At 39.3% G+C, this 25,028-nt stretch overlaps 1 protein-coding gene across 1 annotated transcript in view; it reads left to right on the plus strand.

The window, feature by feature from the left end:
• Positions 1–13,665, plus strand: part of rcc2 (regulator of chromosome condensation 2) — a 44,964-nt gene extending 31,299 nt beyond the window's left edge. The window contains exons 11-13 of the mRNA XM_047579380.1: positions 4,258–4,330; positions 11,337–11,414; positions 12,729–13,665. Of these exons, the coding sequence (XP_047435336.1) occupies positions 4,258–4,330; positions 11,337–11,414; positions 12,729–12,833 (256 nt within the window). The 3' untranslated portion in view covers positions 12,834–13,665. The remainder of the gene's footprint in view (positions 1–4,257; positions 4,331–11,336; positions 11,415–12,728) is intronic.
• Positions 13,666–25,028: the final 11,363 nt, after the last annotated feature.

Here is a 25,028-nt window from a genome sequence, read left to right on the forward strand (position 1 = left end):
TTACGATACTATCGTAAACGATCCTGTAGTTGCTATATGAGAGAGGCATTTATGTACTAAAGTGGCAAATTGGATTAAAAATTAAAAAAAAAAAAATAAGATCTATCTTTATGGTACATTCTTATCATAAGGAACATGGGGAACAGCCTAAGAACGTTGTTTAATGAAGTTGGATGTACAATAAAATGTATAAAAACAAATGAGCGTTGGGAAAACAAACAACAGCAAAGGTCACATTCACCCACACTGAAGGGACGGTAATGTTAAAGAGCATCCATCTGTGTGCATACTCTTTTAAGCATGCTTAAAGGTCCTTGGCTAGAAAGGCCAGTATGTTTAATTTGCTGTGTTTTAAACATGTATGTTGACACATTACAGCATCTGCTGAAACACTAAAAAGGCCTCTCTGAGGTTGGGCTACTTGCATGTACACAAAGATACTTAATGGCTCGTTTGCACAGCTGTGGTAAGTGGAGCTGGTGGCCTCGCCACCCAGCCAGTGGGTCTCACTCACTAGCCAGGTGTACATGGAGACTTTTTTTTTCTCATTCTGGTTGAAGGTTTCAGGTCAACTCTTTACATGTGAGGTGATCTATACCTATCTGATGTTTACATGTACCACTACTTTTAATTGGAACGGCAGACGTAAGACACGAGATCAATGAAAACATCACGTGACTGATATTTTCATCAGACTAATGACTAATCAGCATAGTAGTTGCTATTGTTTTTACACTTTTATCACACAACAGCTTGATTCAGAAAGTTTGTGGGCCCATATCCACTTTTACGATTGTGTTGTTTAGCCTTATAGTAGCCAGTCTCCAAGGTTTTCCAGTGGTTACAAAGTTGTTCCACATTTGTTCCAGCCTCAATCAATTTTTGGACCTTTTTAAAGACTTCATTATTTCTATTTTTTGCCGTCTAAGTGTGCAATAATGACATTGTTATTAAAAACAAGCTGTACGAGCCAGACCAGTTGAGGAAATGTCACTCGAATGTCATTGCACATTTATGTCAAAACATGTATGCACAGACAGTATGGAGCCTGACTTCATTCCGATTTACTGTTGACATGACTTTCGATTGGTTTGGGAAAAGGAATACCCCTGTGAAACTGAATGAAATTTCATTCGGTTTGGGCCTGTGTTTTTCAATTGAGTTGTTTATGAAGCATTTTCATTCAGTTTTGGCTTCTAAACTGATTCTAATCAGAATATTTGGCTCCATGTTAACCCAGCTACTGTCAGTTGCGGGAGATAACAAGTAGCTTTTCAGTCCGGCTTCAACAGCTTAATCCAGTTGCAGAGAGATGAAGTGGGGACTGGGGTTGTGTTGAAGAAACACAAAAGTGATTGAGACATCGAGAGTGATTTTTGCACTTTATGTCCATGAGTCATATGCCATTCATGATGTGCATCGTCATATTTGTGTATGTGAAATATTTTTAAGCCATCTGCTCTTGTATTGCTTTAATGGTGCAATCTAATACCTTCTTATGTTGGTGCTTGCATTTCTGACATCACCCTTCTTCTTGGGTAGCAGTGTCGTCATACAGAGTTCATGTACGCTACCAGTCAAAAGTTTGGGCACACTTTCTCATTTAATGGTATTTCTTTATTTTCTATTCTATGTACATTGTACAGTGGAGAAAAAAAAAATTCGGGTACCCAATGCATTTGTAAAATATTGCATTAAGAATCACTCTTAGGACTTCAAGTACAATTTTTTTTTTAAGTACAGTCACAGACAAAATACAAACAAAAAAACAAAAACAAATCCTAAACCAGCCGTTTAAGACTTGTTCTGTAAAACTAAGAAATTTTGATTCGGTCATTTTGGTACCAGTTTTCCAGTAATAAAGGCAGTGCTTTTTATTAAAAGACACATTTTTCTGTTGCATTATCTCCATCATGTACCTACTGTCAAAAAAGGTGGAGGCAGTGCAGTGTCATGGTTTGGGGATGCATGAGTGCCGCTGGTGTTGATCGTCTCACTGTCTGTGATGGCACATTGAACTCATTGAAATATGTGAAACATTGAAATTTCAACATTCCAAACATTCTCCAAACTGTTGCACTGTTTGAGCACAGGTACAGACTTGAGTTTCCTGACAGCCTGGTGGATGAAGCTGTCCCTCAGTCTGCTGGTCCTGGCACATAGACTCTGCAGTGTCCTCCCTGAAGGCAGCAGACTCAGGAAGCTGTGTGACGGGTGGGTGGCATCAGCCGCAATGCAGAGGGCTTTGCAAGTTAGACAGGTATTATAAACGTCCTGGAGGGAGGGAACCACCAATTATCATTTAAGCTGCTCTCGCTTTGTGCTGGAGGGTCTTGCTGCAGGATGCTGTGCATGCTCCGTACCAAACGGTAATGCAGTCAGGATGCTCTTGATGGTGCCTCTGTAGAAGGTACACATGATGGGGGCTGGGGCTTTGAGGCTCCGGCTTTTCTCAGTTTGCGGAGGAAGTAGAGGCATTGTTGAGCCTTCTTGGCCAGTGAAGCCGTGTTGGTATCCCAGGAGAGGTCCTCTGTGACTTGCATACCCAGGATCTTGGTGCTGCTCACCCTTTATCCAAGCAGCACCATTGATGGACAGAGGCGCATGCTGGGTGTGCGCTCTCCTGAAGTTCACAACAATCTCTTCCACATGGCCTAGTGGCTCACCTGATTCCTATAGTCCGTCTCATCCCTGTTGCTGATGAGTTCAGCTGCGCAGTCTCTCAGTACACGACCAGATATGTTACTGCTGAGGGATCTCCTCACACTGTCCTCGGTGTCAGCACCTGGTCACATGGAAGGGGTGGAGTCTTGTGTGCAGGGGTGCTGTTGTATGCCTCAAATCAAGCGAAAAGTGGTGAGCGATCCTCCGGGAGTGCTGCCTCTTGGCTTCTCTGATGCCACGGGACAGGTTGGCCCTTGCTGTCCTTGGGCCCTCCTCATTCCCTGGAACTAAAGGCAGCGTTCCGGACCTTAAGTAGCCTGTAGACCCCCCCTGTCAGCCACAACTTCTGATTTGCCCGGACAGTGATGGACTTTGTGGTGGTAACATTGTCCATGCACTTGCTGATGTAGGCAGTTACTGTCTCTGCATATTCCTGGAGGTCAGTGGACGAGTTGTAGGTGGCAGCATGTTTGAATATGTCCCAGTCTTGAAATGCCTCTAAGGACCCTTCTGGGCACACTCCTATCAGTTTCCTATTTTAGATTCTTCAAAAGCAACACCCTTTGCTTAAGACGTGATCCATGTCAATGTTTACAATGAAAAACATCAGTTTGCGCATTGCATTTGCACATTTCCTATGTCACTTATTGTGTAACTTTTTAATGCAAAACATTTTTTGGAGACCAAGTACAGTTGTTGGCCACGCCTACTGATGGAGAATTGTGTAGTTTGAACACTCATTGCTGACCAGTCGTGTAGCTTGAACACCCCACAGAGTTCAACAATCACCACTAGATGACAGAGATGACAGTCATGTAGTGTGAACAGCACAACATCCTGAAAACTCTGAAAGTTGTATAGTGTGAACTTGGCTTAAGATAAACACCCTGATGGTGACCTTACCTCTGGAATGGCACATAAATGTTGGCTGGGCATTCATGTTTTGGTGAGGCATTTCTTGACTTTTGCTGCTGCTTTTAGTCCACTGATTTTGCTAACTTTAGGCTTATCAATTTGCTGCCTGCTCTTAAACACTGTCCTTGGTTTTCCACCATGGTAGACCATTCATGTTCACGTGTCTCATTTCAACTCTACAGCACATCTAACGCCATGCTGTCTTTATTCACATTCAAGATACGCATGAAACTTAACTGTGTACTTTCTTTATGCCCTGATCTGCATCTGTTCCGTCATACATCACATGACTCTTGAGTACTTTCATTAGTCAAAGACACAAACATCATTACTAATGAACATACATAAAACCACACATGTGAAGCTCAACTAAAGGCTGTTACGTTTTCCACGAGAAGCGAGAAATGTGTTCTTGAAGCCCTCGTTTAATTGTGTTTTATCTAATTTAAGTACTTTGTCTTTACTTTGACTTTTGTGCCATTATTTAGGCTGCAGTTTATATTAAAACTGCTAAAGTTAAAATTTATATTTTTCTACAAAGACACATGGTTTATATCTGCTGTATGTTATGGACAAATGGAAAGCGTATATAGTTATTGGGTGGGCTGTGCCACCAAGTTTCTTAGCCCCCATCCCTAGCTCTAAATGTATTCGTTTTTTTCCCCCCCTCTTTTACAGGAAAAGCAGCATCATCATTGCTGCAGATGAGAGTACAATCAGCTGGGGCCCCTCACCTACATTTGGAGAGTTGGTAAGAGTGATAAAATAAGTCTATACTTCCTCCCACTCCTTTTCCCACTATGTACAATGTGGAATATTAAGTTTATGTTTACTTTTTTTTTATTTTTTATGTTCATTGTGTCCATTCCTGTATGATTCCAGGGCTTTAAAGTATTGTGGCACTGTGCCGGATCTCTGGTGTGTGGCGTTTGACCGCTATTAAAAGAAAAACATTTAGTTCGCCTACCAATGGAATTAGAGTAACGCAGCTTTCCCTTCGTCTTGGAAGACTAGGGTGACATGCAGCTGAGTTAACCTGTGGCATGATCACTATTATATCGGAAGTCTAAAATTTTCAAGTTGCAATATAGAATTCTTATTTCCAAATTTTTGTGTACACACCAAGCCAATGTGTGTGGCAAAATTTTTTTTTTCTTTCTTTCTTTTTTTCTCTCTTTTCTGTCGATGTCACTGTTGTTGGAAAGATGGAGTGTAAATTTATGAAGCCAGACGTTTATCCTCTGCCTCATCATTTGGTTTGGAAAATAATTTATACAATGTGCAGATGGACAGATAGGACACCCAATTCAAGACTGATTTATTTATTTATTTGTTTTATTGTATTGGTTCTTCACAATTAAAAATTATAAGGCAGCCAAACGCTTGGACTCTGCAAGGACTTGAACATTTTCCAGAAATAATAATGATAATATTTCTCTACTCATTCTTGTATGATGGCTGTCGACTCATTGAAAGGACTAGTTGTTCCAATCCCTAGTGTTAGCACCAGTTCTTAGGAGGGCTTTAACTCTTATCCTTTATCACAAGACGCCCTTGACTGAGGCAGGTCCACCACAGGTTGGTCAAGCCTGGGTGTGTGTCCGTCAGTTAGCTGTTTGTCTTAGTAGCCCAGATGGTGTCACTCCTCTTCATCCACAGCCAATGGCTGGTCCTCTCAGCGATGTTGCACAGCTCCTTGATGGCCTGTCTGTGAGCCTGTCCCCTGGCTCCAACTTCCCTAAGGAGCCTCACTGTTAAGCTGGCAACAAAGCCCCTACATCCCAACTTCACTGGGCGCATCTTTATCTTCCAGCCTCTGTCTTCTGCCTCAGGGGCAAAATGAGCCTCTGATTACGTGCATCTGCCAGGCCCTGGCCATGTTCATTGGGCCCAGATCAGGGTTTGAGGGGCTACATCTCAGATTACACCAACAGCTTCCTCTTATCAACTTTTGCCACCAGCTGGACAAAGACAGGTTCCAAGAGATTTGAACATTTGCTAAGCAAAAGCTGAGCTTGACATTCTCGCTTATGAACATAAACAAAAACCGTGTGAGGACAAGACTAAGTCACTTTCACCTAACGTTACATGACATCTTGCACATCAAAACCACTGCTGAGCCAGACATGGCCCGATTAAATCCGTGTATCATTCATTCTTTATTATAAAATTTTTTAAAAAAGTGACGGATTATTTAACAAAAAAATACGTGGTTCTTCATATTTCAATTTTTGACTCAGATTAAAAATACGAAATGGAAAAGTGAGACCACAGGACTGAATTTGATTTTAATATTTAATTGGTCGGGTTTACGTGACCCGGAAAACTTGTATAGATCTAACCAAAGCGCTCTCCAGCTCTGCGTCTGACACATCTTTTTCTCCTCAGATCATGCCAAGCGCAGAATCTTCTGCCGCTCATTTCTGAGCATTGCAGGATACCCATGTGCAGGAAATTTCGGTGTGTGTCAAACCACTGTTGAACAAATCCTTTATCAAAGTAGTGTGTGGTTCGAGCGCTGCCATGGCAGCCCACTACCTTACCCCACAGACATATTCTGCTTTCATATTGAAAGTCCCGGGTCAACCTTAAGACCCGGGTCGACTCGTCTTTGGTACTTTCACATCAGTAAAAGTCCTGGGTCGGACCTCCCGCTGTGAGAGCGGTCCTCCCTCATACACCATCACGTACATTGATAAACAATCAATGGCATGGTGTATTTATTTAACGCTTTCAGTTTGTTGACGACCTGAAGAATGGACCGGTCAAACCCATGCTCTTTCAAATATCTGCCGTCATATTTTTCTACTTTTCTCGGATGCAGAGTGCTGCCATGATCTTTAAAAAAGTGTGGGAGATCGCTTTACGACGCGGCATTTCCGTTCACATCCAAGTTGCGTCCTGCCAAGCCGCAAATCCGGGCTGAGTGGGGTCGTAAACCCAATCAATTAAATATTAAAATCAAATTCGAGTTGTCGATTAAATCGCCCTCAGTGTTTTGTGCTTCTGAATAATATAACTGTTAGTGTTATTTTCCTGTTCAAATGTTTTGAATTTAGAAGTTCATAGTGAGCATTTAATAGTAAATATGTAATGTTTCAAATGTGTTTCAAAATGTTGAAATTGCAACATCAAAACGTTTCAAAAACTTTTTTTTTTCCAGACAGACTTTTTCTGTCCACTTTTTAAGTAGTCTTCAAATATGAAAGGCAGAGTGATTTTGGTAAAAACTTTAGATTTGTGTTCTGTATAAAGACATGAAAAGTATGCCATTTGCAATAAAAAATAATTCATTCAAATAGTTCATTTGCATTTAATTTTAATGTTAATGGTTCAAAGAATGTCAGGCTGAATGGTCAGCCCCCACACATTTTCACTTCGCCAAATATGGCCCTCATCACAAAAAGTTTGGAACCCCTGATGGAGACCCTCTTGTGCTCAAGTTTATCCACTAAACACCTGAGGACCTGGTTGTGTTTCCATGTGTTTCTGCCTTAAGTGAGGCTGGTTCCACAACTACCAAACCACAGTGAAGACAGATTTGTGGGAGAAGCAGCACATCATTTGTGGCTCGAATGCTTTCCAAGCGAGACCTCATACATGGTCAATGGCAACAGTAATCTGGGTAGCAGCCTGAACTGGAGGCACCAGAGCTTCAGTTCTCCTGGTAGTGCATTATTGTTGATCATGCCATTAGCAGTGTCTTGCTGGAGTTTGTCAAGTTGCTGGGTGTCTTTGAGGTCTGTGCTATACCATCGTCCGAGGCTCTTGATGGGCTTCTCTAGGACTGTTGGGATTGGTTCACCACTGATGTGGTTGGCCATTCCTGTTGGCCTTTGATGTCAGAAATGCTGTGTGATTTGCTTGCTTTGAACTCCATTCGTGGCCACTGGACATTTTCCTGGAGTTTTACACAGCAAGCATTTGGTGCAAGGCTTAATTGTTGTGATGGTAGTCATGTCGTCCATGTAGGCTCATATTGGCAAAAGTCGCAGGCCACTCTTAGTCCTCTCAGCTCCCACTGCCCAACGAGATGCCTGCATGATGACCATGAAACTGTACAGCCTTTCCAGATGCTACCAGGTGGTGGTGTTGTTCACAGCTGTTACACAAAACTGGAGATCTTGGAAGTAACTCCTGACCAGTTCTATGATGTGGTTTGGTACACTGGAGTAGTTGAAGACATCCACAAGATCTTTTGTGGGACCGAACCAAATTATTGCTAATAAAGAATGAAAACAAAATTATGAAGCCTGTGACATCACTAGTCTGCTCCAGTAAACAGTTACAGATCATTTACACTGCGTGCACAATTAATTAATTTGACGATTAATTTTAACAACTACAGCAAAATTTATAGAGAAACATTTCTAAATTTTCCAGAAAAACTAATCAGTGACCAGTATAGACACCCTCCTTTTAAATAATTGTCACAAGCTTTCCATCCATGGAGTCTGTCAATTTTTGTATTTGCTGATGATCACTTTTTGTGCAGCAGCAACCACAGCCTCCCAGACACTGTTCAGAGAGGTGTACTGTTTTCCTTCATAGCAAATCTCCCATTTAAGAAGAGCCCAAAAGTTCTCAATAGGGGTTTAAGTCAGGTGAGGTGAGCCATGTCATTTTCCTGTGGTCTTTAAGGTTTTTGCTGGCAAGCCATGCAGTAGTGTACTTTGATTCATATGATGGAGCATACATGCACCGATCCAATATCGGTATCGGTACTGATATCAAAGAAAATTCTAGATCAGGTATCGGTGACAATGAGCCAATCCATATCGGTAATGGATGTTTAATTCCCATTTGCACTAAACTATATTAAGAGCTGATTGCAATTTATTTTGAAAGTCTACCAACCAAGCTAGTGAAGCTATTGTTTTTTTTCTCAATTTCAGCTCCTTTATTTATTATTTAATATTTATTTTTGTTTTACATTGGATTTTGAATCCCTAATTGCACTGACTGAACCAGTTACACTTGTTATATTTTTATGGTTAAGATTGTTTTACTGGTGCTTACTGGTGGTCAAGTCTGATGTTGTCTTGCACAAAAGAATGATCCCAGTCTTTTCCACACAATGAAAGTTACCGTTTCTTTCCATAATTGCGTGTTGTTTTTCTGTATCGGTATTGGCCGATACTTAACCTCAGATATCGGTATCAGTGGTGAAAAAGGCGGATCGGTGCATTGCTACCTTTAACCCGCAAAGGTCTAACTAGCTCATCTTTATTGATACCAACCGATACCAGAATCCCACCTCTACCTGGCGTCTGAATCGAGGGAGCTTTGTACCCGTTTGTATCCCGATCCAGCCCCAGGCCCATCCATCTGGTCTGTCAAGAATCACACTCATTTCATAAAACTTTTAAAAAATCAGTCTTCAGGTATTTCTTGGCCCAGTCTTGACGTTTTAACTTGTGTGTCTTGTTCAGTGGTGGTTGAATTTAAGCTTTCCTTACTTTGGCCATGTCTTTGAGCACTGAACACCTTGTACTTCTGGGTACTTCAGATAGGTTACAGTTCTGGAATTTGCCAGCACTGGAGGGCAATGGGTTCCTAGTAGATTCACACTTGATTTTTTGTAAATCTTTGGTGGTTAATTTGCGTCTTTTTTTCTCAACACGTTTTTTTTGACCCTGTTGACCTTTTGCAGACATTTTACAATCTTTACAATCTGCAGACATTTTCCTGCATTTTTCCAATCAGATTCAGATTTTTCGGCCTATTTTGCCTGAGCAGAAGAATCTGCCTAATAATTATGCACACTTTGATATAGGGTGTTGATCTCCTTAGGCCACACCCTCCCTCGTTACATAAATACACATCACCTGATATGCTCAAATCCAGTAAGCACTCAAGTTTATACAGCTTGGAGTTGGAAAATATGCATATAAATGAAGATAGGGTCAAAACCCACCTCACAGAGATAAGATGTGGCAAAAGGTAGGATTAAGCAGGCTCTCTGACCAATGAGTGACTACTCTCCACTGCAAACCAAAATTCACTAACCCGGGATTTCCACTGGACGTGCTCCGCAGTAGATCGCATCAATTCACGTGTTTCCACCAGGTGTGCTTTGACGTGTTTCAGAAGCACCCCAGATGCGTGGTTCTGTGCTACTAAATATAGGCAGCTGTTCTGTTTTTCCCTCTTGGTGCTTGGAAACCTAAGTCCTAGAGTCGGTGGACTGACACCAAGACAGAAGTTTATCTGGCAGTGCAGAATTGTGCCAAAGTATGTTTCAATCATTTGATCATCAAGTGAAATTAGCACTACTGTCAGATCTCGTTTTGTGCAGATAACCACTCCTTTGTTGGTGTAACACTGATTGCTAGCTGGCTATCTAAGCACCGTGCTTCAAAAGCTTTAATGTGAACAAGAGAAGGGGGTCTCACCAGAACAGTACATTTTCTGTAACAAGTCTGATTAAGGACATGTCATCTGTATATTTAATCAGGTTAAGTTGTAATCATTAAGTGCAAATTAATTTGTAAACGAGGAAGAAAGGTGAAAGAACACTACCTTGTGGGCAGCCTAAGCATATGACAGACTGTCCTGAAAGTGTACTGTTAATACACACATCCTTTGAGGGCAGCGGGAGATCCAAAGAATTCAAATAATCAGGTCCTTATCAACCAGCCTTTTCAGCAAGATATGCACCTTCATAGAATTAAAAGCTACACTGAAATCTACAAGCAACACCCTTGAATGCCCTTCAGGAAGTGCACACTGCTTTGAGACTGAATCTAGGAGAGCATCATCCATACCTCTGTTGCTTTTGTAAGTGAACTGGATTGAATATAAAATGTCAGCCACCGCAGAGGTCAGGTTATTGATCCAAACAATCAGTCTGAAAATTGCAGAGATGGAGAAGCAGACGGAAATACCAAAGTGGAAACACTCTACTACCAAGCAGACCGATCACAGCTCTTGCAGTTTGTCTCTGCTGCACCTGGTTACATTTCTGTGGAGGTGCACTTCAGCTGCTGTTTCTGCGTTTTCATTTCAATCATCAATTTGGAGAAGAAATCTGAACTGCCAATTACACCATTTTCAGACCATATTTACCAGCCCGTAGGGTAATAATAGTCCCATTCATGGAAAAACTGACATAATGAGAATCAACAGTCATGCTACATCATGTTCCATAGTCTTTGTTCTATTTCAGAAGTTTTTTGAAGCCCTCATAAAGCTGAATGTATCAAGAGAGAATGTTCATAAATGGTGAAGCACTATTTAAGTTCAATTTATTTATATTTTATCTCTATTTTTGCAGACAATGAATATTGATACTGCTTAATGTCAGCTAATGTCTCGTGTTCTGAGCTCAGTATTGATATATCCAAAAGGTGTTTGTTTGTTTATTCATTTATTTTTTGTTGGACAATGAAATACAGATATGAACAGTGTGCATTTCTGTGGGTGTGGATGCATGTGAGACCTTTCATGGTGTTGCATTTGATAATTACATGTTTACCAGCAAATTATAAAGGCTTTTATAAAAGACATTTGAGAAGACTTTTCACCACTCAAACAGTCCCCGCAGGTAAGTATCTAGCCATTAATGAATATTTAACGCTCCAGTTTCTGGTCAAGCAAGTTCCCTATTTAAACCTCAAACTTCTCACTAGTCTCTTACAACTTAAGAAGGTACTCGGATGAGTGACGAAACGTCTTCTCAAAACTTTTTTTTTCTGATATACCATGACTGAGAACCTTTACAGACTCAACACTGATATTTTTCGTCTGTCCTTCAGGGATATGGAGACAACAAACCCAAATCCTCAACCACTGCCCAGGAGGTTAAGACCTTGGATGGCATATACATTGAGCAGGTAAATGAACATACTATTCATGAAATAATTGTTTATACATCTAAGAATGTCCATGCAAAATTGCAACGTGACGATTCAACTGACTTCAATAATTTGTGATATTTGGTATTATAAGATTTGTAGTTAAGTTATGTATGGTACTACACTGCCATCTGCTGGTTGGCTGATTTAATTCTGACATGAGCATGAGGGAGAAACAAGGCATGGCATGTGAAGTACTGTTGGTTACTAGTTGCATATGTGGTGCATTTTTGTAAGTAATGTTCTGTTTATAATAGCTTGGTGTGTTTATAAGTTTACCATGTGATGATGATCGACAGTGTATGTCGGCTGTACTGTGAGTTTGCTAGTGTTAGTATTAGTTAGCTTTCTTTGTCTCTGTTTCTTTACATAGTAGATGCTTGATTCATTACAGATCACTGTGTTTAAAAGGGTGAACATACTGTATATCCAGTATTACTGAGTTGATATTTATGTTAATTACATTTCCTCCTAGAGGTTTGGATACTAAAGCAATTTTCAGTAAACGTTATTAGTACTCTTTAGTAAATGCATTTTTAAGTTTGGACTTGTTGGCACAAGTACTATGTGTGTCATACAACCTGTTGTTTACAGCTATGTAAAGTTAGTGAATTGACAGTGTTTTTTTTTTTTTACTGCTGCAGTTGTAGGCGCATCTACGCATATACATCCACACCTACAGACCTACTGTATTAAGCACAATCATTAAAGAAGAAAGAACAACAGTACAATCTCTAGTCCTGACCGACACTCAGTGGCATGTGTCAACCATAGTACCTACTGTTCCAGCACAGACGACATGGGTGATTCCAGAGCTATACACTTACTTTTTTAGATGGTAGTGTTGGTGCTAGCAAGTTAAAAATTTTAGTAGCGCACCAAAAAAAAAAAAAAAAAAGTAGCACCTGTTTTTAGTAGTTTTGGCCTGAGTGACTGATGGGAAGAGATGTGATATGCGCCTTGTGATTGGCTCAGTAGCAATAGGGTGAGCCTACTGTGTACAGGAGGCTTACATTGGCAGGCCTGGCGAGTGTGGCGCTCTGTATGAAATGATGCACTGTTGAGACAGCTCCTTTATTGCTATCGATTTTTAGTAGCAAATGCGCTGAAAATTTTCGCATTGTACAGCCCTGGATTCCTCACTTACAAGAATATTATCTGTATTTTTGAGCTAATGCCAAGAAGGTCTCAAAGAATTGTTATGAAATATGGAAATACTTGGTGAAATGTGAAAGTTTAAGCAGTAAAATGTACATTTCTTTTGGAAGACATTTAAGTTTTTTGTTTTTGTAGGTGGTGATGGGCTACTCTCACTCTCTGGTTATTGCCAGACAGGATAACCAGCAGGAAGAGGACAAACTGAAAAAGCTCCCTGAGTACAACCCTCGAACAATCTGATTGGACATCCAACAGCAACTCCTCGGCTTGTTTCACTGCAGCAGAGACCAGCAAATCTGAGCTGGAATACCCCACCTGTTAAATCACTGCTGATCATGGCAGTATGCTAGTGGGATGGTTGAGGCCAGGGGGGAGTGGCTTAGAAGTATGCAGGATATCCACACATGTCAACAACCAACGAACTGGCTCTACTCTGAAATCAGAAGATGGGACCAGTGATGAACAGATTAACACAATGAACAGTCAAGAGGCACACTTTCCACACCTTGCCCGTCATACTTCACGAAACTCTTTCCATTTTGTTATACAGTCAAACACTGATGTCTTCATATCTCTTTCTCTGTTGTTCTGTCATCGAATTTTAAATGATTAGAATTTCACTTTTACAGGTGCTACAGCAACACCCTCAGTCTCCTCCTACTGAGTGGTTTTTAAAGACCAACACTCCATATCTGTGCCTTTTTTTATAAATGTTTGTTCAAGATATGGGAGTATTTGTCGTTCAGTGGCATGCACCCAGAACAAAATATTCTGAATACTTAATGTTACATTCCCTTAGTTATTTTTAGTATTTCTGTCAAGAATGCATACATTCGAACAAAACAACAATACTTGCTGTTTCCTGTTTCTGTAAATTTAAGCAAGTTCGTCAAGTAATTTTGCAGACAGGTTGGAACTTCTAAAACTAGTCCAGTGCATTGAGGTGTGCTAGAATAAAACTACTTAAAAAATAGTGAATGTTTTTCTTCAATTTGGACCAAATTTGTTTTTTAAGGGTTAAAGTTCTCTGGGTGACGGTTTTTATTTGGCTAAATAAAGAAATGTAAATTAATTTGTTTCTCTATGTTTCTGCTGTATTATTACATTATTTTTATGGATTTTGATGGTACCCAAGTATATTCAGACAATGGTACTGTGCAGTAGAAGGATGAAGGAGGTTGGATGTCCTTTTTACTAGTGCATACATAGGCACAGGCATCTTAAAAAGTTTTCAAAGCATTTTACCTTTTTTGTAAAATGGAAATCTAGAATCACCAGGGCTCAACCTCAAATTGGCTGTCTGACTAAACTGTATTATAAACTGTAAAAAAAAAAAAAAAAAAAAAAAAAGCTTTTGTCTAGGAGGTAATCAAGAATTCTACAGTCACTCTGAAGAGTATCCAAAGTGCTCTGCAGAATATCGTGGATCTATTGTAGATTATATTTTGGATGCTGGCGCGTCTTCTGTCAGAAAAACTGCAGCTACTTCAGAGATTTCTTTTACTTTTATTTACTGATTCCACACAGTAACAGCGTGCAGGATGTGTTTGTGGTTGGATGTATTGTTTATTTGTATATTTAAGGAAACTTAAGTATACAAATAAACAATTATATTAGTATATTAAAGAAATAAAGATATATATGTGACCGTGAACTAAACAGACACATGAGATTACACAAGCAACACAAAGAAACATCTGAGGTCAGAATAATACTCGCGAATGGCCGCATGGGGGCGCCTCTGACCGCACCATTACAATGTAACGCACAGCAATCAGCGTAAATATCGTCAAACATAAAAGCCATCCATGGTGTTTGCCACACAATCAAAAGAGTATATGTTTAGAACACGAATGAAAGGCGATCAACTGATCCAGATTCACAGCATGTACATCGGAAAACTTAGACTTAAACAGAATTTAATGATTCACGAGGGAAATTACTTGGTCACAGTAGCTTAGTTGCGTATAGAAGAAATACTCGTAAAAAGGAAGATAAAATACGTTTAGATTAAAATAAAATAAGTATTATCCAGTAAAGTAAAATAGAAAACATTGTAATCAAAATATGTACAGAATTAACATTATGAAAAGATTTACAAAATTGTTGGTAAAACAGTGTCCCAACAATCTGCTCTACTCAATATAATCTATGAAACATGTTTACGCTTAAAAAATATTGAGTAAATTTGAAGTCTGCGAAATCATTTATATTTACCTTATTAAAAAATGAAATTTATCTGAATAAGTACATTGAGTACCATGAAATATAAAAATGAGTAGGTATAATTCAAATGATGGGTAGATGCCACTGTAAATTACATTATTTAACCAAACAAAACTTCTACATGTACCTAATGTTTTAACAAAGCAATTCTGTTGGAGTATCAAATATCAGAATAAATGTTACATTTTTATTCTTGCAGTATATGAAACAAAATGAACCTTCATTTAAGTCACCACACAATAGCATAAAATGCCAGGTAACAGAGTTACTTTGCTTTCATCAAAATCTGAATTGGCATTATTTGAATAAGACAATATACTGCGTTTAATGAATATAATATACTGAGTTCTTCCTGTTAAAAGGGAGTTTTTCCTTGCCACTGTCATCCTCAGGTCAGTTTTTGTAAAGTGTCTTAAGACAATTTGTATTGTTATTGGCTCTGTATAAATGAATTGAATTGGCATGAAAAATACAAATTAGACAATGCGTAACTCATCCTAAACATTGTAAATGCATATATATTTATGTCACAAAAATAGAACAGCATCTTATTAACATACAGGGTGAGCTTTACCTAACCACAGGAGTGATTTACAGTGAGTGACTCGCTGCATTTACATGCAGAGCTTAATTGAGCTATGCTCAAAATTGGACTTTCTCACTACAGTCCTTGTCCTAGTTTATGTGGAGCGCAAGAAAATCAAATAACTGTTCTTCTCCTCCACACTAGGTGGCGATACGTGTCTTTTTAGTGGGATAATATCACGTTAATGCGGCCCGTTTTGCAGTTGACCTATTATGTCATATAATAAATAAGAGTCGTTCATGTGGCAGACCGGCATTTCAAACAACAACCAGATGGATAATAGTACATTTTTTAATCTCATACGTAATTTTCGCGCAACTTCTCTGTCCCAGAAGTATCCTTCAAACAGTTCTTCTAGCGGCTCCATTTAGCTTCTCCTTCTTTTTCTGCGACCGGTTTTCTTGGATGTTTTTGTTCCGGGGTCACACGCCAGCGCAGTGGTTGTGGAGCATGCGCACATGCATTATCCGATCGGAAAACTGCAGTTCCGTATACATGCTGGAGAAAAGCGAATTCAAATTGCATTATTTGGTTGTCTCAATCGGATAATGAGAACTCCAATTTTAATCTGAGTAACGTGCTTACATGCACTTTAGTTCTCCTGTTATAGTCCAATTAAGGCAATAATTCGTTTTGCCTTAACTGGACTATAGGTGTTTATCTGCAATGAGGAAGTTACCGCGATTTCTCCCTGAGTGCAAGGCCGGATTAACCATATGGGCAACAGGGCAATTGCCCAGGGACCCACATCCTCTAAAGGGCCCAGGGCAATGAGAGCACAAGCCAATTATGGTTATCTCCTGCTTTTGTGCCATTGTGCTGCACAGAGAGACCCTACCCGTGCTTGTGACTGTAACCATGAGTTGAGACCCTTTCCTCATTGGTCAGCACGCATGAGGCTTGTAGCACCCTAAAATGTAATAATATCCAGAAAATGTAATAAAATTTGCACTTAACTCGATCAAAAATGTAATAAAACCCAATAATATAATAACTTCACCAATAATGTAATAAAATATCCTGACTGATATTGTAATAACATTTTTGCCAATAATGTAATACTTTATTACACTTTATTACCTTATTTTATTATATTATTATAATATTATTATATTATTATTATTATATATATATATTTTATTTTACTTTATTACCCCCCCCCCCCAAAAAAAAAAAAAACTGATAATGTAATATTTGACAGATAATGTTATATATATGTTCAATTTCAGTCCAGAGTTCTACATTTTGTGTCTAAGAATGTCATATACATTGGATTTGAAACAACAGAATGACTATTGGGTTAAATTGCAGATCTTGAATACCGTAAAGATATATGCATATGTGCAAATACTCAGGGACATGCAACTACTTCCTGGTCCTACCGAGTGGGTGATGGACTAGACCAGAATTCCAGCTCAGATAAGCTTCTGAGCAACACTGGAGACCCCAGGTAACTCTTCCCTAAACTAACCTCTTCACTCAAAAATGTCTCATGTCTATTTAAATTGTGTTTTATGGACGTGACGTAATTTCTGCAACACTATCTGCTGGTAATGTCAGTAACATGTTTATATCGGATTTTCCATTATGCTGCCACTAGTTTCGTTGGAAAAATTATGCTTTTGATATTTTAATTAATGTCAGACGCTGGTATGTGAGTATGCAATGTCTCAGCATCAATACCTTAAGATTTCTGTAGGATACCAGACATGTGGCTACATGCTAGTTCTTACTGATGCTAACTTCTTAATACTTTAGCCAAGGCTTGGCTACTTTTCTTTCCTTACCTTTTCTTTCCTTTTCTGGCATCCTACAGAAATCTGAAGGTAATGATGCTGAGACATTACAAACTCACTTACCAAGTGATCATATAAAGGGAGAAAGCTTAAATGTTGCTGGACATATTTTCAGCTAGCCACCACTGAAAGAGACCCTGATCATGTTCTCCCTTGCATGCCCTCTAGTGGCCAGGATGCCGGTGTCCAAGATTAATTAACATATCAAAAGCATAATTTTTTCTAATAAAACATGTGGCTGTATAATAGTGGCATTCCCACCAGTGAAGCAATACATGTAGTACTTGAAAGACTGCAAAAGGACGACGCCTTGACTTTGAGAACCAACCTCACCTCAGAACAAGTCTGTGTGTTACTCGACCTGTGCCTGACCACCACCTATTTCCAGTTTAATGGAGGTTTTTACAGGCAGAAACACAGCTATGCGATGGGGTCACCTGTGTCACCGTGCGTGGTCAATCTCTACATGGAGGAAGTAGAGACCAGAGCCCTGAACACCTTTGCAGGTTCCACCCCCACCCACTGGTACTGATATGTGGATGACACCTGGGTAAAAATCAAGACAGAAGAGGTGGAATCCACAACACAAGACATCAATGTGGTGGACAGCAACATCAAGTTCACTGGGGAGGACATCAGTGGGGATAGTTTGGCCTTTTTGGACTGTTTGGTACATGTTGAAGAAGACCAAAGCCTCAACATTGAAGTATATAAGAAACCCACTCACACTGACCATGATTTCCCATTGATTCCCACCACCCCCTAGAACACAAACTAGGAGTCATCAGAACACACAGACTGTACCCACATCAAACAAAACCTCAAGGCGTGTGGATATCCCAACTGGGCCTTTGTTAAAGGCTCAAAAAGATATCCCAAAAAGGACAGGGATGAGGAGTACAGCAGGAGGACGAACATCCCCATCCCCTATGTGGCTGGTGTGTCGGGGAAACAGTGGAGAATCTTAAAAAAAAAATAAAATTTCACAAATTTCCCCTGGCAATAAACTTAGACAAGAACTGGTCCACCCCAAAGACAAAACAGCCAGGCAGAAACAGAGTAATGTGGTGTATGCTGTTCAGTGCAGTGAGGAATGTACAGACTTGTACATTGGGGAAACCATACAACCCATCTATAAATACATGACTCAACACAGGACAGCCAGCTCATCAGGGAACGACTCAGCAGTCCACCTCCACTTGAAGGACAAAGGACACTCCTTTGAAGATACCAACGTCAAAGTCCTGGCCAGAGAGGAATTAGAGAGAGGAGTAAAGGAAGCCATCTATGTCAAAGTGGAAAAATATTCTCTAATCAGAGGAGGTGGACTGAGATTGAATTTACCATCTAGTTACAATTCAGTTTTGACTTCTATCCCCAAGAAGTTTCAAAGCCATTCACACCTTGACACTGGAGGCTCCCACTGATAATAGCCTTGTTAGAGACCATTCATAGGGTAAGTAGCCTAGGCACACAGTCCCCCTCTTATTGACAGGTAAGTACCCAGCCATTATGGAAGTTCAGTTCAGTTCACTTCACTTCACTTCACTTCACTTCACTTCACTTCACTTCAATTTTATTCATATAGCACCAATAACAATACAAATTGTCTCAAGACAATTCACAAAAACCAGCCTGCAACCTCCAGAGCAAGCCTGAGGGCGACGGTGGCAAGGAAAAACTCCCTTTTAACAGGAAGAAACCTTGAGCAGAACCCAGCTCATATGGAGGGACCCATCTGCCGAAGGCCAGCCGGATAGAAACAGAGAAGATAGAGAGAGAAGAAGAACAGGAGAAACAAGATTAACAAACTTCTGTCATAGATACATACATCAAGCTGAAGGAAACACGTAGAATCTAATAATATAACACATAGCTGATAATCTTATGTGACACTTTGTGAGTATAACAGGAATCATTTGCAGGTTGGTGAATTGTTCATCTAGGTAGGAGTGGATAACTGGAGGAGGCCATGAGGACTGGGTCAGATGTAGTTTATGGAGCTGCACAGGTCTGATACACCAGTTTCTGGTCAAGTAAGTTTCTGATGGGTGTTACCCACACTGTAAAAAAAAATCGTTTTTCTGACAGCAGGGGCGCCATAAAAATACCGTAAAATAACGGTAATTACTTTATCGTAAAAATACAGATAGTTTCTGTAATTTTAACACGATTTTGACGCATTTTCAGGTTGTTTTAACGTTTAATTAGAAACATTGTCACATTTTAAATCACCTAGAAATATGGTAAATAAATGTTGTATTACGAACAATAATGCTTAAATTTACAGAAATGTGCTGTCATTAATTGGTTTTAATGACATTATTTTATGGGAAGACATTGTATAATAATTTATATTTTATGTAATACAACAGTATATGACACAAAATAATGTGATTAATCTTCAAAACACGTCAAAAAACTGTTGCAAAACTAGATATTTGGTTAGATTGCAAGAATGTACTGTTAATTTTAGAAAACATCAAATGGATATTTAATTGTTTTACGTTGTTTTTAATGTTTAATTACAAACATTTTACATTTTAAAATAATGAAATTACCCACAAAGACGGCAAATTAACATTGTAGTATGAATAATAATGCTTAAAGTTACAGAAATGTGTTCTTATTAGTTGTTTTAATGGCATTATTTTATTTAAAAAGGCTGTAGGCTATATTAGATTAGATGTAATATAGCAGTATACAACAATTATTTGATCTTTTCAAAACATGAGAACATGAGAAAAAATGAGACCAAGCTGAACAAGAACAGCTACAATTTCCCATTCTCCGTATTTTTATTCAACTGTAGCAGGTAGCCATTATTACAGCAATATTCAAAAATCTATTCAGTTAAAATGACTGGTTCTGAAACAAAACCAAAACCAAAACAAAATTCAACTGAACTGGTAATGAAAGAAAAAAGTTAAAAAAAAAAAAAATAGTTGAGTTACCAATTTACATACAAGTCACCATACATCCACAACACTGATTAGAAACTTGGTGAAATGTCACTGGAAATAAACCCATACTCTATACCAGGGGTCAGCAACCCTCAACACTCAAAGAGCCATTTGGAAGGAAAACACTGGGAGCCACAAAACCCCTTTGACATCTAAAATGAAGATAACACTGCATATATCGTTTTCACCTCTATGCTAGGCCCATAGTGTGTTGCATTTATGAAATTAAATAACTGCTACAGATAAAACGAAATTGCATTATGCATACATAACAGGGACTTATCCATGGTTGGCTTACCTGGGGTCGAAAAGTTCAATAAATAGCGAGGCTGGACCTGCAGGCGGGTGTCGTACGTCAGCAGTTGTGACATATATTTTGTGCAACAAAAAATTAAATACATTTTATTTTAATGTTAAAAGATCACCATCAATTCAAATTTAGAATTATATTTAAAAAAAAAACTAATGCACTAAAATAAAAATACATTTGAATTAAATACTCAAAAGCAACTAGTAAATGAGCTGCAATGCACTGTGGGAGTTCAGTGTTTTTTGGTTGATGTTATAACCATGAGTGTGGTGTGGCATTCAGTGTCATTCAGTTGTTGTGTAACTCTCGCTCGTTCACTGATGAGTGACTAGTTGCCGCTATTCTGAGGCAGTTAGTTAGCGTGAAAAAGTGAACGGCTTTGATCAGCATCCTTGCTCCGCAAGGAGCAAGGATGCAGAGAGCAGCAACAGAGGAAAGAAAGAGCTGCATGCGGCTCCGGAGCCGCGGGTTGCCGACCCCTGCTCTATACAGTTGACGAGGTGTGGTGTCCATACTTGAACTACTTGTTGATCGTAGTGAAGTTGCTGTTTCTGAGCTGTGAACCTGAAGAGAAGACAGAAAACATTAGCGGTTATTAAATAATAACAGCGAATAAATGGTAAATGTAAATGGTTCAACTCACTATTTCAATCACACCTTAGATCTTGTACTAACTTATGGTATAGACACTGAAGGTTTAACCGTATATTCTCACAACCCTCTATTGTCTGATCATTTTCTTGTAACATTTGAATTTACTATAAGTAATTACACAGAAATTGGAAAGACATTTTGTTATGGTAGACACGTATCTGATGATGCTATGACTAGATATAAGGAATTAATATCTTCAATATTTAACTCAGTGCCTTATGTTAGTGATGTGGATGTCAGCAACCACAATCTAACTCGATCACAAATAGATTATTTTGTTGACAGCACGACAGCATCGCTTAGTACAACTTTAAATCTAGTTGCTCCTCTTAAAAAGAAGGTGGTAAATCGAAGGAGGGTAGCTCCATGGTATAATTCACAGTTGCGTAGTTCAAAGCAGACAGTTCGAAAGCTGGAAAGAATTTGGCATTCCACTAGTTCTGAAGAAGCTCACATAGCCTGGAAAGATAGTTTAACAACTTATAAAAAAAACTCTGCGTAAGATTAGGACAGCGTATTATTCTTCATTGATAGAAGAAAACAAGAACAACCCCAGATTTCTTTTCAGCACTGTAGCCAGGCTGACAAAGAGTCACAGTTCTGTTGAGCCATCTATTCCTTCAGACCTCAGCAGTAATGATTTCATGAGCTTCTTCACTGATAAAATTGTTGGCATTAGAGATAAAATTCATAGCACCCTTCCATCTGTCAAAGATGTAAGTACAGTGGCATTAGAAACCTCTGCAGGACCTAGTCAATATTTGGATTCTTTCTCCCTAATTGATCTTCCTTAGCTCACTTCAGTTATTACAGCATCTAAACCATCAACTTGTCTTCTAGACCCCATCCCAACTAAGCTGCTCAAGGAGGTTTATCCATTAATTAATACCTCCATATTAAATCAGATAAACTTATCTTTATTAACAGGATATGTGCCACAGTCTTTTAAAACTGCTGTAATTAAACCATTACTTAAAAAACCCATTCTTGACCCAGATGTTTTAGCCAACTGTAGGCCAATTTCCAACCTTCCCTTTATCTCTAAAGTTTTGGAAAGGGTTGTTGTCAATCAGTTGCTTGATCATTTAAACAGGAATGGTTTGTTTGAAGAGTTTCAGTCAGGTTTTAGAGCTCATCATAGCACATAAACAGCTCTGGTTAAAGTTACCAATGATCTCCTCATGGCTTCAGATAATGGACTTGTCTCTATACTTGTCCTGCTAGATCTCAGTGCTGCATTTGACACTATTGATCACAATATACTACTACAGAGACTTGAAAATGTGATCAAAATTACAGGAACTGCACTAGACTGGTTTGAATCATATCTGTCAGACAGATTCCAGTTTGTCCATGTAAACAACAACTCTTCTATATATACCAAAGTAAGCTATGGCGTTCCTCAGGGTTCTGTGCTAGGACCAATATTATTCACATTATACATGCTTCCCTTAGGCAATATTATTAGAAAGCACGGCATTAACTTCCATTGCTATGCAGATGATACCCAGCTATATTTATCCATGAAACCAGATGAAACTAATCCGCTGGTTAAATTCCAAGCATGCCTTAAAGACATAAAGGCTTGGATGACCTGTAATTTTCTACTTTTAAACTCAGACAAAACTGAAGTTATCGTATTTGGCTCTAAACATGTCAGAGATTCATTATCTAATCACCTGCTTTTGTTGGATGGCATTACCTTGGCCTCCAGTACTACTGTGAAAAACCTTGGTGTTATATTTGACCAGGATATGTCCTTTAATTCTCACATAAAGCAGGTGACCAGGACTGCTTTCTTCCACCTTCGTAATATCATCAAAATTAGGAGCATCTTTTCTCAGAGTGATGCGGAAAAACTAGTTCATGCATTTGTGTCTTCCAGGCTGGATTATTGTAACTCGTTACTGTCTGGCTGTCCAAGTAGCTCTTTAAAAAGCCTCCAATTGATTCAAAACGCAGCAAGAGCACTGACAGGAATTAGCAAGAGAGATCATATTACTCCAGTATTAGCTTCTCTTCATTGGCTCCCTTTAAAATCTAGAATTGAATTTAAAATCCTCCTCCTTACATACAAGGGCCTGAAAGGCCTAGCTCCATCATATTTGAAAGACCTCATAGTACCATACTGTCCCAACAGATCACTACGATCTCTAAGTGCAGGTCTACTTGTGGTTCCTAGAGTTTCTAAAAGTAGAATGGGAGGTAGAGCCTTCAGCTATCAGGCTCCTCTCCTATGGAACCAGCTCCCAGTTTGGGTTCGGGAGGCAGACACAGTCTCTACGTTTAAGGTCAGGCTTAAGACTTTCCTTTTTGAAAAAGCTTATAGCTAGGGCTGGACTTAACCATCCCTTAGTTAAGCTGCTATAGGCCGAGGCTGCAGGGGGACGATGCACTGAGGACATGTCCTCTCCTCTTTCTTCTAAGGCTCCCGTCCTCTAATATCTTATCATTTTATTTTCTATCTCTTATAATTTACTAATCACTGTGTCTTACTCTCTCCCCTCCGCTCCCCTCCCCCTCCATCATTTTGTGAGGGTCTCTGGTCTGGAGTGCTGAATATCTGACCTGTGGAGTTCTAAACTACATCTGTCCCAGTCATCATCACCTCCTCCAGTTGTCCACTCCTACCTAGATGAACAATTCACCAACCTGCCCATAATTCCTGTTATACTCTCAAACTGTCACAGATCATCAGCTATGTGTTATATTACTAGACCCTACGTGTTTCCTTCCGCTTGATATATGTATCTATGACAGAAGTTTGTTTATCTTGTTTCTCCTGCTCTTCTTTTCTCTTTATCTTCTCTGTTTCTAACCGGCTGGCCTTCGGCAGAAGGGTCCCTCCATATGAGCTGGGTTCTGCTCAAGGTTTCTTCCTGTTAAAAGGGAGTTTTTCCTTGCCACCGTCGCCCTCAGGCTTGCTCTGGAGGTTGCAGGCTGGTTTTTGTGAAGCGTCTTGAGACGATTTGTATTGTTATTGGCGCTATATAAATAAAACTGAATTGAATTGAATTAAATTAATAACAGTTTAAGAGGCAGGACCAGAATAAAGGTGCAAGAATATACAGCCTTTTTCCAACACCACAGCAGTCACACGAGTCCCATTATAGATGACACCGTTGCTTTGGGACAGACAAGCTTGCAAGATCTCAACATAACACACTACAAAGAAAATACACACCAGGCTGACTATACATGGGAACTAAATGAACAAATATTGTTGTTGGGGGAACTATTGCTACTGCTGGATACAAAAGTCATTTTTTTCTGTACATTGTGATAAAGTATCCTGTGTTCATCCCATAATCCCATCCCATCCCATCATTAGTTGTGTGTCATTTGCTACCGAATCAGAATCTAGAGAAGATAGACCCAACTGATGATACTGATTTATAAACACACTGTCAATTCACTGCTGCTGGTTGTACTATATTACACTAAGTTACAGGTAGATTTTGTTATTTTTCAGCCCATCTAACCCAAAAGAGTAATTGTGTGCAACAGATGCATGTACTCACCAGAGAGGGGCATCTGGTCAGACTGTGTTACTGGACTTGTACTGGTACTGGCTCCGCTCAACTGTTGTTTGCTGTGACTGCTTGGAGGACTGTCCAAGACATGTTGTTGGCCTTACTAAAGGACAGATAGTAGTAATATTTAAACACAGACATCACATAGCTCAATGTGGGTATATTATTACCTAACATAATTCTATCCTCAGTAGCCATTAATATATTTTAAACTGTTCCTTTCTCAATATAATGCAGTACACCACCACTAAGACCCACTATGAAATCAATGATGAACAAGGTGTATAGTATAGTCATCACCTTTTTCAAAACATCAACAAAAATGTAGAGAAGATTCTTTGAAGTATAATTCATAGTAGAACTGCTG

Source organism: Mugil cephalus, chromosome 1 (assembly GCF_022458985.1).
Source record: "Mugil cephalus isolate CIBA_MC_2020 chromosome 1, CIBA_Mcephalus_1.1, whole genome shotgun sequence".
NCBI lineage: Eukaryota > Metazoa > Chordata > Actinopteri > Mugiliformes > Mugilidae > Mugil > Mugil cephalus.